Source organism: Marmota marmota, unplaced genomic scaffold, assembly GCF_001458135.2.
Source record: "Marmota marmota marmota unplaced genomic scaffold, marMar, whole genome shotgun sequence".
In the NCBI taxonomy this organism is placed as follows: domain Eukaryota; kingdom Metazoa; phylum Chordata; class Mammalia; order Rodentia; family Sciuridae; genus Marmota; species Marmota marmota.
Window position 1 is genome coordinate 3,587,288 of NW_026000103.1, and position 19,544 is coordinate 3,606,831.

Consider the following 19,544-nt stretch of genomic DNA (forward strand, 5'->3'; position numbering starts at 1 on the left):
ATTTTTTATTTATCTGTGATAAAATGTTAATCTCTTAGGCTTTCACTTGTCAATTCCAATTTCATTCCTTATGGCTATTCATTATTCAATAAAATACTTGTCAAATACTAACTATGGGCCAGGTACTCTTTTAAGCATATGGGATAAAGCACTAAGCAAATAAGCAGAAAACAAAAATCTCTTCCTTCATGTAACTTTTATCACAGTAAGGACTGGGGGAAACCAATAAGAGGAATAAATAAAATATTAGTATGCTAACAGTGATATGATAAAGAGGAAAAAATTAATCAAGGGAGATTAGAAGTTTTGACATTGAATGCAACATTTAAGTCTCTTTTACAAATAGATGATCTTTTAACTATTATGATATTGTTACTTGTTGTTTGAGACATCTTAAAGTAAAACATTACTAGTTTCTTCTAATGTTCCTAATTCAAATGCTTTAGAGATGCTTTACCATCCTCATCATTTTTGAATGTGCTCCAGCCTAACCTTATGAAGCATTGTGTCCAGGATTTAATATTCTAAGTACTGTACACTATCAGAGGTACTTACAGAACTTCTGGTAGATGCAAATTCAAACTATGTTTAAGCTTTTCTGACATGTACATTTCAAACAGACTCATACTAGATTTAACAAAATCTTCTAAAATATTTCTACAGAGTTACTTTCAAAATTACGTATTTCTCCATTTAGGTAGTGGAAGAATTGCATTTTCCAAGTAAACTACCCTGGAATGTTTTGTATAATTATATCTTCCTGTCTACTAAGATCTTTGGGGATCTCAATTCTACACTGCAAGGTATTTTCTTCTGCTTTCAATGTCATACTATTAGCAAACTTGATAAACATGCTTTGTTGGATTCAGATATACTGTATTTAGTTTAATCATGTTAAGAAGATACAGGTTAGTCTGCTAAGAATCTGCATTAAGTACCCATGCTGGGACCAAGAAATCACTGATGCTTTCATGAAACATTCACACATTGACCTTTTATTATGTCCTAGCACTTTATGTAGGATTTATTGCCAAAACTACCAAGAATATAATTCTCCTTCTTCCTGTTTTTGAATATTAGAACCATACTTATCTGACTTCCTTACTCTTTAACCATTTGGGTTCCCCTTTTAAAAACTCAACAGAAATTGGTCAACTGTACAAGTTATTTCAATATGCTGAAATTAAGTATGTCTGGATTAGAACAGAAGAATCCATATGCTTAGGCATTCTATTATTATTGTTGATCTCTTTTGTATTATATTCTCTTTTTCTTTTTATCCAAATTTAGCAGAAATTCAAAATATTTAACAATAGACACTTTTAAGAAACTTTAAAAGCTAAATGAAAAGACCCTTGGTGGAGGGTGAGCTGGAGATGTGGGCATAATGCTTCTCTTTCTGTATAAATTTTCACTTATTCATTTTCAAAAAAATATGTACTGAATGACTACAATCTTTCATGCATGTGAAACATACTGATGAACAAATTCTATAATTTGTCACAGAGGAAACAATAAATACAATAAATTTGAAATATCATAGAGCACATTATAAGATAATAAATGTGGCTGGGAAAAAATGAGCAAGTAAGAGGAATAAATCCAGAGTACAGGAGGTAAAAATGTGACAAGGTTGCAATTTGAAATGAATTGGCCACTAGTAACATTGTAGGAAAGACTTAAGAGTAGTTAATTGTGTAGATATTTAGAGAAATGAATTCCACACGGAAGATACATCAAACTAAAATCACTGATGTGGAAGTTTCTGCTTGCAAAATATAACAAGAAGTATAGTGTGGGTAGAACACACTAAACATGGATTAAAGACAAGGTTGAAAGTGGGGAAACCGGAAACTTTCTGAAGTAAGCCAGGCAGATGATAATGCAGCTATACAAATAATAAGAAGTGGATGGATTCTGGATTTTTAGAAAAGGAATTAATGTGAGGAATGAGAGAAAGACTGGAATCAGGGATGATTCCAAGATTTTGATCAGAGTAACTGTAGGATAGAATTACCATTAGTTAGGAAGAGAGAAATAGCATCTGAAATGGGTTAGGTGTGGTGGAGCTCAGGCATGCAGATTAAGGCTATTAGACACCCAAGTATGATGTTAACCTGTTAAATTTACAAGTCTAAAATTCAGAAATGAGATCTAATCTAGACACATACATTTTGGGGAAACTAGCATAAAAATGAAAATTAAATATATATATAAGGATAGTATGAATAGAGACTATGAGATCACAAAGGAGTACAGAAAAAAACAAAGAATATATTCAATATATTTCAAGGACTTCAGTCCTTGAAAACAGATGGGAGGCAGGAATGAATGAATGAAACAGTGGTTAAACCTCAAGGAGAAGAACATAAAGAGTATAGTATAGAGAAGAACAAGAGGAAGTAGAAATTAACTGTGTAAAATGCTCCTGATATGTCAAGTAAGGAAAGGACTGAGAATGGAACTCTGGATTTGCCAATGTGGTGGTGATCTTATAAAGAATTATTTTAGTTTGGCTGAGGGTTTATCAATTTTTCTTTCTTTTGGTTAGTTTAGCTAATGGTTTATCAATTTTTTAATCCTTTCAAAAAAATCAACTCTTTGTTTAGATGATCTTTTGTTTTTGTTTTTTTTTTATTCTCAATTTCATTGATTTTGACTCTGATCTTAATTAGTTCTTGTTTTCTACTGATTTGTGTTGGTTTGTTCTTCTATAGGGTCTTGAGATGTTTAGATTATTTATTTAGGATCTTTCTATTCTTTTAGTGTATGAACTCAATGATATGAACATTCTTCTTATAACTGCCTTCATATTCTCCCAGATATTTTGATATATTGTATCACTATTCTCATTTACTTCTAAGAATTTTTTTTATTTATCGCCTGATTTCTTCTGCTATCCATTAATCATTCAAAAGTGTATTACTCTATCTCAAGGTATTAGAGTGGTTTCTGTTTTTTAAATTACCATTGATTTCTAACTTCATTTCTAATTTCATTTCATTATTATGAAGTGATTAGAAGGCAAGGTATTATCTCTCTCTCTCTTTTTTTTGTATTTGCTAAGATTTGCTTTGTGACCTAAAATAAGACAAAGATGCCATTTCTACTACTTTTATTCACATAGTACTGGAACCCCTAGCCAGAACAACCAGGCAAGAAAAAGAAAGAACATTCAAATGAAAAAGAGGAAGTCAATTGTCACTATTTGCAGATGACATGATTTTATACATAGAAAACCCCAAACACTCTACCCAAGAAACTAGGAGAACTAATAAAAAATTCCAATAAAGTTGCAGGATATAAAATCAACATACAAATATCAGTAGGGTTGTTCCATGCTAGTAGTGAATTACCTGAAATAAAATCAAGAGAGCAATCACATATATAATAGCTACAAATAAAATAAAACACCTAGGCATAAATTTAACTAGAGATGAAAAATCTCTACAATGAAAATTATAAAACACAAAACACTCATGAAAAAAGTAGAAAAAGACTCACTAAAATGAAAAGACATCCTGTGTTCATGGATTGAAAGAATTACTATTTTTAAATGTCCATACTATCCAAAGCAATCCATAGATTTAATTCAATTTCTATCGAGAAACTAATGATATTCTTAACAAAACTGGGGGGGGGCCTAAAATTTATATGAAATATACCACACACACACACACACACACACACACACACACACAGATCAGAATAGCTAACGCCCTCTTAAGGATGAAGCAGGAAGCATCAGGGCATTAAAGTGTCTGACTTTAAATCCTTAAATATACTACAAAGCTATATTAATCAAAACATAAACTTATTTTCAACAAAAGTGCTCAGAACATGCTTTTTTTCAATAAAGGATGCAGGAAAAATTGGCTATCCACATGCAATTATAAAAATTAACCCAAATGGCTTAGTTATTGAAATATAAGACCTAATCTATGAAACTACTAGAAGAAAACAGGGAAAGTACTTCAGAACATTGTAATGGAAAATGATTTGTGGGGAAGCATACTAAAACACATGAAACAGAAGCAAAAATAGAAAAAAAGAATTATATCAAACTAAAAAGCTTCTGCTGAGCAAAGGAAAAGAACATCAGAGTAATGGGACAATTACAGAATGGGGATAAGAAGGGAGGGAAGGAAAGGAAAACAACTCTTGCAATAGAAAACTAATAGCTACATTAACTCCATGCTATAATTGTACCATGCCAGTACCATGGATAGAATTAAAATCAGCTTGAGAAATAAAATTGTTGTGGTCTAAACAGGTTTACTAAGAGATGTTCATAAAACATTCATTTGATGAATCTATTAATATCACTAAAACATAGGACTAAAAAGAACTGTACTGATAATTGTTGGCAGACAATTTTTGCCATGTAAGAAAATATATTTTGTTGAAGGAGTTTAAGCATCTTTGTCCATCATTGGGAATAAGAGAATGAATGAAATGAATGCATGAATAAAAATACAGACATATACTGAGAAGTTTTCTGAGCATGGGAGGGGAGTTGGGGATTATAAAAAAAATTATTCATTGTAATGTTAATAGCAAACAAATCAAATTTATTATGGTTTGGATTTTAGATATGACCCTAAAGCTCTGTGATAATGCAGGAATATACAGAGGTGAAATAACTGGACTCTGAAAGCTGTAACCTGATTAGTCCATTCTAATTTGAATGGACAGACTATAGGCAAGTGGAGCATGTCTAGAAGAGGCAAGTCACTGGGGCATGATCTGGAAAGCTGCATCTTCCCTGTGGTCTCTTCCAACATCTCACTATTCCTGGCCAGCCACGAATGGAGCACCCAGCATATACCAAGACCTTTCACTATGATGTACTGCCTCAACTTGGGCCTAGAGCAAAGGATAATTCCAATTCCAACTGTGGACTAAACTTCTGATTCTGTCAGGCAAACAAACTTTCCCTCTTCTCATGTTGTTTGTTCATGTATTTTTGTCAGTGATGCAAAGCTGACTTAAACAGACTTTGGTACTGAGAAATGAAGTCACTGAGGGGACTAACCTGACTGTATGGTTCAGAAGCCTTTGGAAATGGTTTGTGGGAAGAATTTAGAAAAGTTTAGAAATGCAGTGTAGAAAAGTTCAGAATGTTGTAAGCAGAGCTTAATGGGTGATTCTTGTGGGAGCTCAGAAGATCAGAATGCCAAAAAGAATGCTGTCTGTGTTCATAAGGTTTCATAGGGAATTAAGGACTCTTGGGAACTGGACTTGGCCACTCACATTATATTTTAGCAAAGAACTTGTCTGAATTTTGCCCCTGTCCTGAGACTTTGTGTGAGACTGAATTTCAAAAGTAAAGGATTAATTAATCTGGCAGATAAAATTTCAAGGAAGGATAGCAGTCAGTAGTATGGATATTGCTAGCAGCTTTTAGCCAGGTTGACTGTGAAAATAAGGAGCAGAAAACAAAGCTAACGGATTTTAAAACTTGTAGTTTGTCCACATAAGTATTTATAAAACTGGGACCAACAAAGGTATGCTTGTTGAAAAGAATACAGCTCCTTAGGAGATGCTAAGTACTTTGCAGAGACAAACGCCTCCTGAAATTTCAGGAATTTGCAAGACCACATCCATTGCTCATGGATGCAGAAAAGAAAATTCCTTTGAGAAGGCATCCTACTTACTTAGGGGGGCGTAGGAAGATGTTTCACCATGCAATGAGCCCAGGTATTGTATGAACTTGACACAGATTTCGGCATCAACCATATGGTGCTGATTCTGTAGGAATGCAGGATTCTTGTGTTAAGGGGTCATGGAGGCTTTCACTGAGATTTCACAGGAAGGCTTGGAAGGCCAGGTAAAGTGTAATAGGTTTATAATCCCTGCAGGCTGGCATTTGAGAGAGTGATGTGTGAAGATGTGAAGGTAAGGTCAAAGTCCAAATAGATATCCCAGAAATTAAGATATGCCAGCAATGTGGACTGTCTATCAATTAAATCTGCTGGCTGTGAGGAGAATCAGGCTAGATGAGAGCCTAGGTGCACTGCAACCAGCAAGGTCAAAGGGGTGGGACTGCCTAAGCCCTTTGGAGAGCATATCTCACAGCCATGTGTCCTAGATGATACATGTGAAGTTATGGGACTTTTGTCTAACCGGGTTTTGATTACATTTGGTCCTATCCCTTCTTTCTATTTCTATGCCTCTATTCCTCTCTTTTGGAATGGGAATGTTTATCCTGTGCTCCTGTATGTTGGATATCTGTAACTTGCTTTTGAGTTTCACAGGTGCCATAGCCAAAAGTTTGCCTTGAATCTCACTGGAGACTTTGGACTTGGACTTTTGGGCAACACTGGAACTGTTAAGACTATGGGATTCTTGGAGGTGGACTAACACATTTTGTAAGATGGACATGAGCTTTTATGGGCCAGGAATGGAATATTATGGCTTGGATATGAAGAGTCCCCCCAAAGTTCCTGTGTTAATGCAAGAATGTTTGGGAGTGAAATGATTGGACTGAGAAAGCTGTAACCTAATCGTTCCATACTAGTTTGAATGGAAAAACAGAACATGGTTGGATATGGTGGGTTACTGGGTAGAGCATATGTGTCTAGGAAGGCGGCATCGTCCTTATGGTCCCTTCATGCTTCTCATTCCTTTCTGGCTTTCCCTGAATATTGCTTCCTGCCTCCACAGAGACATTCTACCATGATGCTTGGGCCCAGAGTTATGAAGTCAACCCACCATGGACAGAATCTTCAATACCATGAGCCAAAATAAACTTTTTCTCCTCCAAGTTTCCATATTATGCGTGTTTTATATATGAAAAAACTGAGTCACAGTCAGGTCAAATAATGTGACTATAGTTACAAAGTGAGGATATTAGAGCCAAGGTTTGAACAGTGTGGCTAAAGGTTCTATGTACCTAATTGCTATAATTATTGTAAATAAGTAGAGATAGTTGAGAAAAAAAGTATTTTTTTCCTTTACCTGTCTAATATTCTCAGAGAATCTAACAGAAGTCTAACAGAAGGCAGATTTATAAGAGAAAAGTATATTAATCTGTTTGATGTAAGTTTTACATGACAAAGGACACTTTATAAAGAAATATGAGCTAACTGTAAAAAACTGGGGAACACTTTTGCAAGGCCTCTTCATTCAGATTCCTCTTCTTTGGAGATAAGGATGGTCATTTCTACCAGGGATATAAAGGGTATCTCTAATATAAGGATCTTATGGCTTGTTTCAGGGAAGAAAATTGGAGAGTTCTTCCAGCACCTGACATTTCTTAAATTCCTTCAGCTATATTTTTGAGTAGGGTGTCCTGAACTCCACCAACAGAAGACATCAATTTTTAAAAGCTGATAATGGAAGAAAGATAAAAAAGACTTTAAGACTAAGGCTGAAAACTCTGAAAGAATCTAAATGGCATGAGCTATTTCTTAAACAAGAAATAAAAGAGAATGTTAAAGATTACTAGTGTATTTTAAAATAATTTTGAATGAAAATAAAATACATTGGCAGGAAAAGACAGAAAGTTAGGGTAAAGAAATAGAATCACAAATGTTTGTGATATGTTTGGGAAAGTAACAAGGCAAGTAAGTAAAGAATTTAGTAAGAGAAAATTTATGTAGACATTTTAGTTGTAGGGATGAAAAAATAATTGTTTTCCTTCTACGCTTCATAACAAAAGACATATTAATAAGGGAAAAACAAACACTTTCATCAATGTGTATCACACATGTAACACAGAAATACCACAGTCACATGTGTATCACACCTGCAACATGGAAACAGCATGGGAGTAGCAAGGTGTGAGTAGCTCAAAGAGGTATCTTAGAATTCCATCTTATCATTGCATCTTCAACAAACAATAAATTTTTAGAGTAGTGACTTGACAAAAGAAAAGAACAAAGTCCCAAGAGGTAGCAAAACTGTGGGCAGGTAAGTATGTGAGAAATTAATGGTCAATATGTGCCAGTTGGTAAAGTTTGGTATGTAGATTTTCTGAAGCCATTCTCAGGCTGATTAGGATTAAAAGTCTCCCCAATGATTAATTTTTGTCCATCCTGGTAGAGAGGGGAGGTGGAATATCTACATAAATTTACGTCCTACTTAAAGACAGGTGAGGGCTGAGAGCTTTTCTGTTATCTTCTCTGTTATTCTTTGTTGAAGAACAATAGAGAACTATAGAATGTACTTATATATACAGGTACATAAATATATATTTATGTATTAAATGTATACTATATATGTATATATGTGTATACATACACACACATAAAATTTGTATAATAAATATGATTAACTTTCATTTTTCTCAGTAACCAAACAACTTTCTTATATTTTGGTCTACAAAAAATTAAAATAAATAAAATCTTCTGAAGTCCCTTGAGTTCCACTGTAGGATTTCTAATTGTCTGAGAATTCTTTGCAGCTGAATGATTCCTGAGAGTGTTCTGTCAGGCGGGAAATTTAACACTTAATCTAAATTCCAATATTTTAACAAATATACTGTGCTGCATCTCTAAAATATATGATTTTGTAAACATGTACTAATATGATGAAATTATAACTGAGTATATTTTTCATATATTATTACCACAAGCATGTTCACATATAAGTAAACTGCATTGTTACGTTATGAATGGTGTAGCAGTACTACATGGCTAAAGTACAATTTGCAGCTAAAAGTATAATTTCCTTGAAGATACAAATAAATGATTAGTGGGTTTTAAGTTAGGTAGGATTTTATCTCCAATAGCTTTTGATAACATGGAAGAACATGAAAAGAGATATTAAGAAAATGGGAATATAGATTTGATCCTTGGCTTTAACTTCGTAAATTTGGTTTTTTAAGTGTTTAAACCTAACTAAAGACAAAGAGTTTGACTTTATGAGCATTTAAAACAGGGGTTCCCAAACTAATCTTCACATTGGAATCAGATAGGACATTTCAAAATATGCCGAGGCCCATATCCCAACCCCAAAGTCATAATTAGTCTGGAGTGTAGAATAAACTTTGAAATTTTATGAGACCTCCAGGTGATTATAATATAAAACAATGTTGGGGCTCAGAAAATAATATCCCAAAGTATGGAAATTTGGCATCCTAAATACTAAAGGACATAGAAGACTGAGAAGCAGACTCAGAACAAAGTCTTTCTGAACTTCTCCTACCCTCCTATCTCTGACTCTTCATTCTCCCAATAAGTCACAGACCAGAATTATTCTTCCCTGAGGCAGTTGACAGAAACTAGAAACCCTTTTCCCCAAAGCAGACCATAAAGCTTAAAACATATTACTTTAACCTTCTCCACTTTAATAACTAAAGGTGGAGAAGCTAACAGCAAAGAAATTCTCTCACTTACCTTGTGTGTAGTAGATCATAAGACCCTCATTCCACAAAGGGTCCTACCTTACACCAAGGAAGAAAGAATGCCAAGAAAAGAGGCTAAGAAGAATATGAATACACACATCTTGCCTTGTAACTCCCCTTTGGTTTATTATATTAGACTATAACCTTCAGTCTAATCACATCTCTATGTAACTATTTACTCTTCATCTAATCTAAGCATAAAAATGGAGTTTTACATGAGTCTTCGAGTCTTCAGTCTGAAGGCTACCTTATCATGTAAAACTGATTAAATAAACTATTATGTTTTTCTCTTTTTTAATATGTCTTTTATTATAGGAATGTCAGCCCTAACCCTTATTATGGATGAGGTATGGTATCATACCATTTTGCCTTTATACTAGTTTGGAAATATGTTTCAAAAATTTTTCAGTTGTCCATGATTAAGAAAACTATTCACAGTCTTTTCAAATCTAAATCAGAACCACTGCTGTAAATTTAAAAACGAAACAAAAACTATGAAAAATAAAGGGAAATATATGCCATTATGAAACAGGCATTTTTAAACTATAGCAAATTGGATAAATCGTTAGCAATTCTGGCAAAAGTGAACTTCCCTATTGCCTAGGTATAAAAAAGAGGTATTGTCTCATTGATCTGCCTTTGTGCTTCAAGTGTATATAAAAGTATAGCCAAGGATAAGAGAAATAAATAATATAGATTTTTAGTATTTTCCTATTGCTATTTACTAAGGGTTAAAATATTTAAGGAGTAGGAATTTTTATAACTTTTAAGAAGTAATTTTTAACGACCATTCAATTAAAGTTAGTACAATGACTTTGCATAATACATACATAAAATAATTAGTGAAGATGGTTCTTAAATTAAAGGATGTTAAACAGCTTGTAGACATCTGGTAACAAGCTGAAATGGGTCATTCAAAATTTATCTAACTAAATTGGGGGGGGGAAATGTTTCTCCTCCCAGGTTGGCATGTCACAAGATAACTAAACTGACTTAGTAGGCTTGCCTGGGAATCCTTAGCTGTCAGTGGTGAATATGCAAAGGGCCAGCAAATTAAATCAACCTGCCAAACTGTCAATTTCAAGCCTCATGACTGCATGAAAATAGCATCACTGGAAGAAATCAAGCATTGCCTTCTTTTGGGTTTCCTGGCACCTATTCAAATACTCATGCAGTTGTGGCTAATTTTGCATGCAAATTTCAGTCAATAAGCTCAGAACAAGACCTCCCAAGATATTTCAAAGGATCTGACAGTATTTTTTCTGAATACCAAATCAACAGCAGTTGAAATTCAATCTCCATTTGCCAGTGCTTTACATATGCACGGTGTCCCCACCACAGAGCTAAGTTAATGAGAGCCTTACCTGCTTTCACTCACATCCTCCCAGCCGTCCTTGCTGAGGTTCTCAAACACATTGCTTATAACCTTGATGGAGTGATTGAGAACAGTGTGGTGACGACCCACAGAGCACTTTTTCTTGGCAGCTTTAAATTTAACCTTGGTCGTGGTTGTCTTACGATCATACTGTCCAGATCTCCCTTCTGTGGTGGCCATCTCTAATCCAGCTTTGTCTGCTGAATGGTGCAATTTCATCAGCCCTTCATTTTCTTTTCTCATTGCATTAGCTTTTGCCACTTGTTTCCTTAGGGAAGCGACTTCTCTCTGTAGCTCACTGATTTTTCCTTGAAGTTCAGTTTTGTCTTTTTCAACATCTTCACTTTTCTTTCGTAACTCTTCTAACTCTTTTTCTCTGGTCTCCACATCTTCTTGATGCTGTTTTAAGTGAGATTTCAGGAAATAATTTTCTTTCATTAATTTTTTATTCCCTTCTTTTAATTTTCTTGACCTTTTCTCAAAAGATTTTAGCCGATTTTCCAACTCAATGACCTAAACAAAAGAGTTTAATTTACCTTTTTAAATAAAAAAACATAATTACTGTATTTTTATTCTCATTTCTAACTAATGAAAGAAAAATTACATTGAGCACAAGGATAAAATAAATCTAAGGTACTTAATTTCTAAATAATTCTAAGGTGGTATAGATGAATACATTCAAAAATGCAATAATACATCTGTTGAATATAGGACAGATGGTAAAAGAAGTTAACATTCTATACAAAGTGACACAGAACTAAGTATGCTAATAAACTGCAGAGTTTTCTAAGACCATAAACGCTTTGAGTATATATTTCACTCACTATGAAAAAAAATATTTTCAGAGTAAAACAATTTATACAAAGTATTAAAACAGATATATGAAGAAACTCTATTAGTAAATAACATGTATCATATGAAAAAGTGACGACTAAATACAAAGCAGCCTATCACAGCTGCTGTTTTTCCAAATCAGAAAAAAATGTAATTGTAGTAGTTGTGGCCCAACTGTGGCCCGTGATACAAAAAAACAAAAAAAAAAAATCACCAAAAAAGTCTAACAAGTTAAAATTATAGTGATTTCAAGGCTGCATGAATTAATTTTTCCATTTATTTAAATAAATATGATTCATGTTTTAAGACACGGCAATGGTAAATACACTTCCTGACCTTAAAGAATTTCAAAAACTACAATTTGCATACCTAAACCTAATAAAGGATATGATCTAAATGCCATAACTCTGAGCATCAAGGAAAAAATAATTAATTTTGATTTAAGAGTATATAAATTTCATGGAGAAGTTGACTTAGATTAAGATCTTGAAAAATAAATAACAAGCCCTACTACCATACTGCACTGCAAAATCACTGAACATTTTATGTTAAATTAAAAAAAAAAAAGTGGGGTATGACCATTATGTGAAGCTTTTAAAAAAATGGTACATCAAAATCATTTATTACTAAACTGTCTTTGGTACAGAATGCATAGAATACTTGGATATTTACATAAATGCAGTGGTGATTATGTGGGAAAACTTACCTATAAAGTATATTTTACTATTTGTAAAACAGTTTCATAAACATGATCTCTCCTTATCATCTTAAACACATGAGGTAAATAGAGCCATTGATTATCTTTCCAGAGTAGAAAACAGACAGCAAAGAGAGAATCTGAAAACTTTAATTACATATAGAGGTAAACATTTTCTACTTTGAACTGGAACTCACATTCAGAATTTTGTGCCCCTTTCCACTATCCTATAAGCCATCTAAGAAGAGTTACTTAAATATATATGGAAAAGGAACAAACAATTAAGCCAGGAAAGAACTGAAGACAAGCAAGAAATCTAAATGATTAAAAAACTACACATACTCATATTTATTTTTAAAAAATCTGTGGAGATAATATTTTCCCTCTCTACACTGTGTGTGTGTGTGTGTGTGTATGTGTGTGTGTGTCTGGGAGAAGCATTTTTGATAACTTTGATAGTTTGAATACTTGATCCCTCCAGAAATTATGTTAAAACCTAATTTGGAATAAGGGCAGGGCCCTCATGAGTGGGATTAGTGTCATTATAAGAGACCCTAGAGGGCTAACTTGCTTCTTCTATCATGTTAGGAAATAGCTAGAAGCACCAACAGAAAGAATACACGGAATCTGTGGACATTTTAATCTTGGACTTCCAAGACTCCAGAACTGTGTGAATAAATTTCCATTGTTTTTAAATTACTCAGTTTATTGGTATTTAGTTATAGCAGCATGAAGGGACTAAGACAACAATAAATGATGTGAATTAACAATATTCCAGAAACGTACAAGATAGCCAGGTGTGTTGGGACATGCCTGTAATTCCAGTTACTTGGGAGGCTAAAACAGAAGGATTGCAAGTTCAAGGCCATCCTTGACAATTTAGTGCAAACCTGTCTCAAAATAAAAAATAAAAATGTTTAAAAAGGACTAGGGATATAGCCCTGTGGTAGAGCATACCTAAGTCCACCCCCGAATAAAAAGGAATATATAAGAAAAAACTTGTACATATTCTTAACATTTGCCAGTTTAGTGAACTCTATAATGGTGAATATATAAAATTGTTTTCCAAACACAAGTTTCAGGTCATCTTTGATTTATCCATCCTGCTATTCCCCCCTATTTTTATTGTGAATTCAACTAGCTTCAAATAATTTGAACAGTCATTTATTGACTAGCTATCCTACTCTGGAGCATGGGGTATTTATCAACATAATAAGAAGAATCTCATCTAATTTTAATCCCTTCATTCCACAGTATGATATGGCCCTTATTAGACCTTTTCTTGACTGAGAGTAGTGGTTATACCAGACTATTACATATCTTTGTGTATATCTATGAGAGAGATTATGTTGTTCCTTCTCAATGCAATTACTCTATTGGAGAGCAGATTAGTGTGACAAAAAAAATAGTGTTCAAGAAAATATAAACTCTGGCTGAATCCTTGTTACTTCTTCCAAATCACTCTATCTTCAATTTTTATTCCCACTTTAATAAAATATGCTACAGACAAACAAAAATATTACCTTTATACTCTCTCCAACTTCCTTTAGTAGGGCTTTAAAGACTACACCAAACAATATACTTCCATAAATGCATTTTAAAATATTTTAGGATGTCCACGGTAGGGTACGTAGAATGAATTCTATTTTTAAAAACCACTATTTTGTACAAACAATCAGCTGCACTTAAAATACTGACTTTGGAAATGTTAGTATAAAAGTATAAATAAAAATCAGTGTGAATTAGAAGGAACAGAATTTTGAGTCAGGTCTGTATCTCATTTCCAGCTCTGGATGATTTAGCTGGTAAGATAATTAACCCATTTTACCTTTAGTTTCCTCATCTGAAAGATAGGACTAGTAATGTCTACTATGCAGGCTTATTATGAGTATTAAACATGATCATAACAAATTCTGGAAAACAACAAGTTTTCAACAATTATCATCATTATTGTTTCTATTATTATTATCTTAACAGCTGCCTATTAAAATTTATTGAGCTAAAATATAACTACTTATTCTAAGTATGTTGATTAGCCATTAAATAAATTTTATAGTTTTGATTAAAGTGAAACATAAACAAATATAATAAGTAAATACCTTAAATTTGAGATTTCAATTCTAGAAATTAGAGGATTTTTATTTTCCTTTTGATTAACATCTATTTAAGTTTGGGTACAATTCAGGAAAATTTTACATATGTTAGGGCTCAGTACACAATACCCCAAAGAATGGTACTTTGGCAAGCTGAGTACTTTGAACTAAAGGGCATTGGAAGGGCCTCAGAAGAAAGGTCTCTCTGACCTCCTGCCCTTATGTTTCCCTACCGCATGATAACCAAAATTTCATTGAAACTCCAACTCTTCTCTCCCTAAAAAAGTCATAATACAAAGAAAGGTCACGCTCTACCTACTCTTTTCACCTGCCCCATGCCTAGGGGTGGGGGTGGGGAATATTACACAGAGAGGCCATAAAGAATCTGAGCAACCAGGCTTTTCTGGGTTCTCCCCCTTAGTCTGTTATTGGGTCATATACTTCTCCCAAATTCTTTTCAACACAGCTTTCCATGATTCATAGAATCTAAGCACAAAAATGGATAGTTCTGGGGATGGAGCTCAGTAGTACAGCGCTTGCCTATCATGTGGGAGGCCCTGCATTCAACTCCAGTACTGTCCTCTCAGAAAAAAAAAAAAAAAGATAGTTTTCCCTGGCTCTTTAGGTCTTCATTTCTGAATCCTTGCACATCACCTAAAACTTTGATTAAATAAATTTATGCTTTTCCCTTAACCTAACCTTTGTTGAACAAGTGTTGCGTCTCTCTGCCCTTACACATACTAACGAAAAAGGTCTGTGGTTTATAGTCTGTTAACAACCAAATGTGAATCTAGTTTAGTCATAAGAACTGTTCAAAATTATTTGACTTTAAGTTTAAAGTAGAGGACAGATAACAAAGACACTACTTCTAAAGATTTTGAAGAGAGAAAATCCATGGTATCTATTAAGGTATTATTCAAGGCACGTCTCAAGAACTGTTAAAATTACTTTAAGAATGAAAATCTGAGGAACTGTGAAAGGCATTTGGATTGTGTTTTAAATCAGTTCAAGCCCCTACTTTATCTCAGTACTGAACATCTAAAATAATATGTATCAAAGAGTTAATTCTTTTCACAACTGAAATAAAACACCTGTCATTGTAAAGTGTGTACATTAGTTTTATAAGTCTGCTATAACAAAGTACCATAGAGTGAGCAGCTTAAACAGAAATTTATTTTGTCTTAGTTCTGAAGTTTAAAAGAGAACAAGGAATCAGCAAGGTTAATTTCTTCTGAAGTTCTGCTCATTTCACTGTAAGTAGCAATCTTCCCTGTGTCACATGGTTTTCACTCTGTTTTTTGTCCTAATTCCTTTTTTATAAGGATACCAGTATAATGAATTAAGGACCTAAGCTAATAACCTTATTATAACTTAGTTATCTTGTTAAAGACTCTTTCCAATTCTGATATAAGAGATTAGAACTTTGACATGTAAATTTCCAGAGGACATATTTCAGTCAATAACATTATGAAATGCTAATACTTTATGTATATATGCGACTACATGACCAATATGATTCTGTAACATGTACACTCAGAAAAATGAGAAATTATACCCTATCTATGTATGATATATCAAAGTGCATTCTACTGTTATGTATAACTAATTAAAATTATTAAAAAATAAAAAATTATTAAAAAATTAAAGTAATATGCTTATCTACTTCATTTCTAATATATACAAATATTGTTTGCATCTTGCTACTGTCTTTTAAATCAATTTTGAATAAGCTTCATATATATCCTTTTAAAATAAAGATATTCAACCAGGAGGAATTAAAGCACAACCAATACAACTACATTAGGTTAATAAAAAAAGTGGCAAATTAGTATCTTAATTTGACACACACTCCAATGAAAATAATTTCTCTTGATTTTCTAGGTCTTAAAGTAGATTCTGGATCTATCAGTCATTTATGGTAGTTAGAATGAAATAATAGATTACTATTGGATTTTTATTCTAGAGCAATAAACAGTAACATTACATATTCATAGAAACAAAAATTATACAAAACCTGGCAAACAAAAATATTGTTTTGAAACAAGCATAAACTATATGAAATCTTGGCTTAGTAGTACAGATAATTTCAGTTATTCCTTTTACTTTAAGATAAATGAACATGAACATTTCTTGTTTTCAGTTACTATATTTGTTGTAGGGGATAGAGGAAGCAGGGCACGGAAGATAGCAGGAATCAGTTTTATTTGGCTGCAGCCAGGTTCGGGTACAGCTTTCACTGTAATCAATTAATCCCCTGAATCCCGAGTTCAGGCAGTTTCAGAACTTTATACTCGGCATGTAAGAGGAGGGGCTCAGAAGTTCACAATCTGCAGAAGTTCACACATAAGCAGCTTTTTCTTTCACTGTTTTGGGCAAGTTAACCCTTCAAGGACAGTGCCTGAGAAGGGGAGAACTTCTTCTCCCCTACCCACCCCTCCCAGCTGTTACCACGGAGCCCAATTGGTAACTTAGAAACTTAGACATCTCAGTGAAGTTCCAGCTCAAGGCCAGAGGCCTTGTTAAAAGATTTGTCTTTTTAAAATCACATTTGCATTTGCAAACACACTTCTACAAACTACTATATTGGATAAATGTTTGTGAAAAACTAGTAAAGGGGTGGCATTCAGCACCTGGAGTGCTGATTTCTTCTAGGCCAGTGGCCAAGTAAAATAGAGCAACAGGAAAATAGGAAGTTTATCTACATTGAACTCTTTTGTAGAGGCTCTTTTGCTGATAGTCCTAAAATCAATTATTGTAAAGATTTCTAGAGAAGTTTAGTTAAGATTTTCTGTGGAGGAGGGAGTGCCACTACTTGTTAATCCGATATGTGCCATTCAGAAACAATGAGATGACATCCTTTGTTATCTGACTATATACCAAGTGTTAAATGTACAGGGAAATCACATCATCTGCTATAAATCACTAGATTTCCTACAAGTCAATTCACAGATACAACAAAAATAAGTACCTACATTAAAATTTTTATTTACATATTGCCATACTAGTGACTGTTGTATTCTGCTATCTTTCCTATCCTCTACTATTCCCCCTTCTCCTCCCCTCCCATCTTCTATTTCTACCCCATCTACTGTAATTCATTTCTCTCCCTTGATTTTTTTTTTCATCCGATGTGATTCTGCAATCTGTATACGGGGTAAAAATGGGAGTTCATAACCCACTTGAATCAAATGTATGAAATATGATATGTCAAGAGCTTTGTAATGTTTTGAACCAATAAAAAAATAAAAAATAAAAAAATAAAATTTTTATTTACATACATGTTCATTTCCAGTGCAATGTAAGTATTAAATATTTATAAAATATAAAATCAATCCAGTATTGTCAAATGAGAGTCAATTACAAGACTAAATAATTTAAAGATCATTTTAATTATAATACTCAAAAATGTTAATACAATTGAGCCCATTTCATTGAATTTGATAATAATGTATTTATAGAAAAAAATATGACTAAGTATAACATTATAAAGCTAAATGTTAAGATTTATTTATTTGGGGGGAGGCATAGGGGATTGAACTCAGGGGCACTTGACCACTAAACCACATCCTTAGACCTTTTTTTATATTTTATTTAGAGACAGGGTCTCACTGAATTCTTAGTGCCTTGCTTTTGCTGAAGCTGGCTTTTAACTTGCTGCAATCCTCCTGCCTCAGCCTCCCAAGTCACTGGGATTACAGGCATGCACCCCCGGCACCAAGCTAAATGTTAAGATTTTAAAACAGCATTTTACCATCAATGAAAGGCAAGCTGTATTTTGACTACAGGGTTGACAACAGTCTTACTAAATAAAAAGCTGTACTAAATCATATGGCAAATTTTTATATAAAATGGGATAAACTATGCATATTTTCAAGTACAAAATGGTAAATATACTGGAAGTGTAAGAGCTCTAATTATGCTCCATTTTTTTGGTCCAAATATTGTAAATCTGTACATTTGTTGTAAAGTAGCACAGAGTCTCATCATGACCCATTTTAAACTTAAACTGCTCAGTTACAACTAATAAGCACATATCATCTAAATTCTGTTAACTTCAACTGTTTTCAACACTCTCCATTTTGTCTTTGAAAATATTTTAGTCTATGTCAATGGAATCATAGTGTTTACACATTTATATCACTAACATTGATTTTTTTAACCCCATTTTGGCAAGCCAATGATTTTGAATTATGAATTTAAATTAAGAATTCACATAAGGTTTAAGTTCATGAGCCCTCGTTTTAAAATATAATCCTTTATGTTAAAATTCAGATTTAACTTGCTCAGCTCAATATCTTAAAGATTAGACTACCTTCTGTAATGTCTGCTCCGATATTTCTTTCCCATTCTTCTCTGGAGTACTCTTCTTGACCCCATCATCTTCACGGTATCTAAAGACTTGTTCTGGACAAGAATAAATAATATATTATGGTGCTTGTACATTGCAGAAACACTGTCCTATCATTTTAAGAAAAACTGTTCTGTGGTTTTTCAATTATGAATAATCGAATATATTTTTTTGTTAAGTATTTGGCCAGGAACTAAATAGTGATCTTTTTCAAGATTTTCAGTCACACAATTATATGTCTTTGTAGTGTCACTTTTTTTTTTCTGTAGTGTTAAGATTTTCAAAAGTACAATAGATCTGCAGGTTAACAATGCTATACTTTTATTCCCATTTTCATTCTTTTGTAGACTATTCCCCCTTTGCCTTAAAAGCAGAATTCATTGCCTTTTTATCTACACAGTCACTACTAGTTTTGTTCTCTGAATCTTGTTCCCTGCCAGGAGGATCAGAGTGATTGCTGAACAAAGCAAATAGTAACAGAATTAGGGTGGACTGAAACTGTAACACCCCTACTAAAACCTTTTGTTCAAGTGAAGGATCCATGAGCTTGGCATGGTAAATCATAAAAATCATGTTTCCAGAAAAACTATGACTGCAAAATAAACAGAAACCTAAGTATATATATTAAGTTCTTCTACAAGTCATTTCCATGCTGGTTATGCAACTAACTACCAAAAACCTTTTGAACTAAGCAAAAATATGCAAGTAACTAAACAACTTCAAAGGAAAAAAATGATAAATTTTCTGTTAATATTACTAAAAAGTGAAATTTAGTAAAACCTGTAACATTTTTCTTATCAGATAAAATGTAGTCACAAATTGAATATGTTCTTAATGTATTATTCTTG

At 33.3% G+C, this 19,544-nt stretch overlaps 1 protein-coding gene across 1 annotated transcript in view; it reads right to left on the reverse strand.

Moving 5' to 3' along the window:
* The window catches only part of Cntln (centlein), a 311,560-nt gene that overhangs the window by 87,239 nt on the left and 204,777 nt on the right, over window positions 1-19,544 (reverse strand). The window contains exons 14-17 of the mRNA XM_048783891.1: window positions 18,661-18,752; window positions 10,714-11,237; window positions 9,786-9,815; window positions 7,729-7,750 (exon numbers count right to left, since the gene is read on the reverse strand). Of these exons, the coding sequence (XP_048639848.1) occupies window positions 7,729-7,750; window positions 9,786-9,815; window positions 10,714-11,237; window positions 18,661-18,752 (668 nt within the window). The remainder of the gene's footprint in view (window positions 1-7,728; window positions 7,751-9,785; window positions 9,816-10,713; window positions 11,238-18,660; window positions 18,753-19,544) is intronic.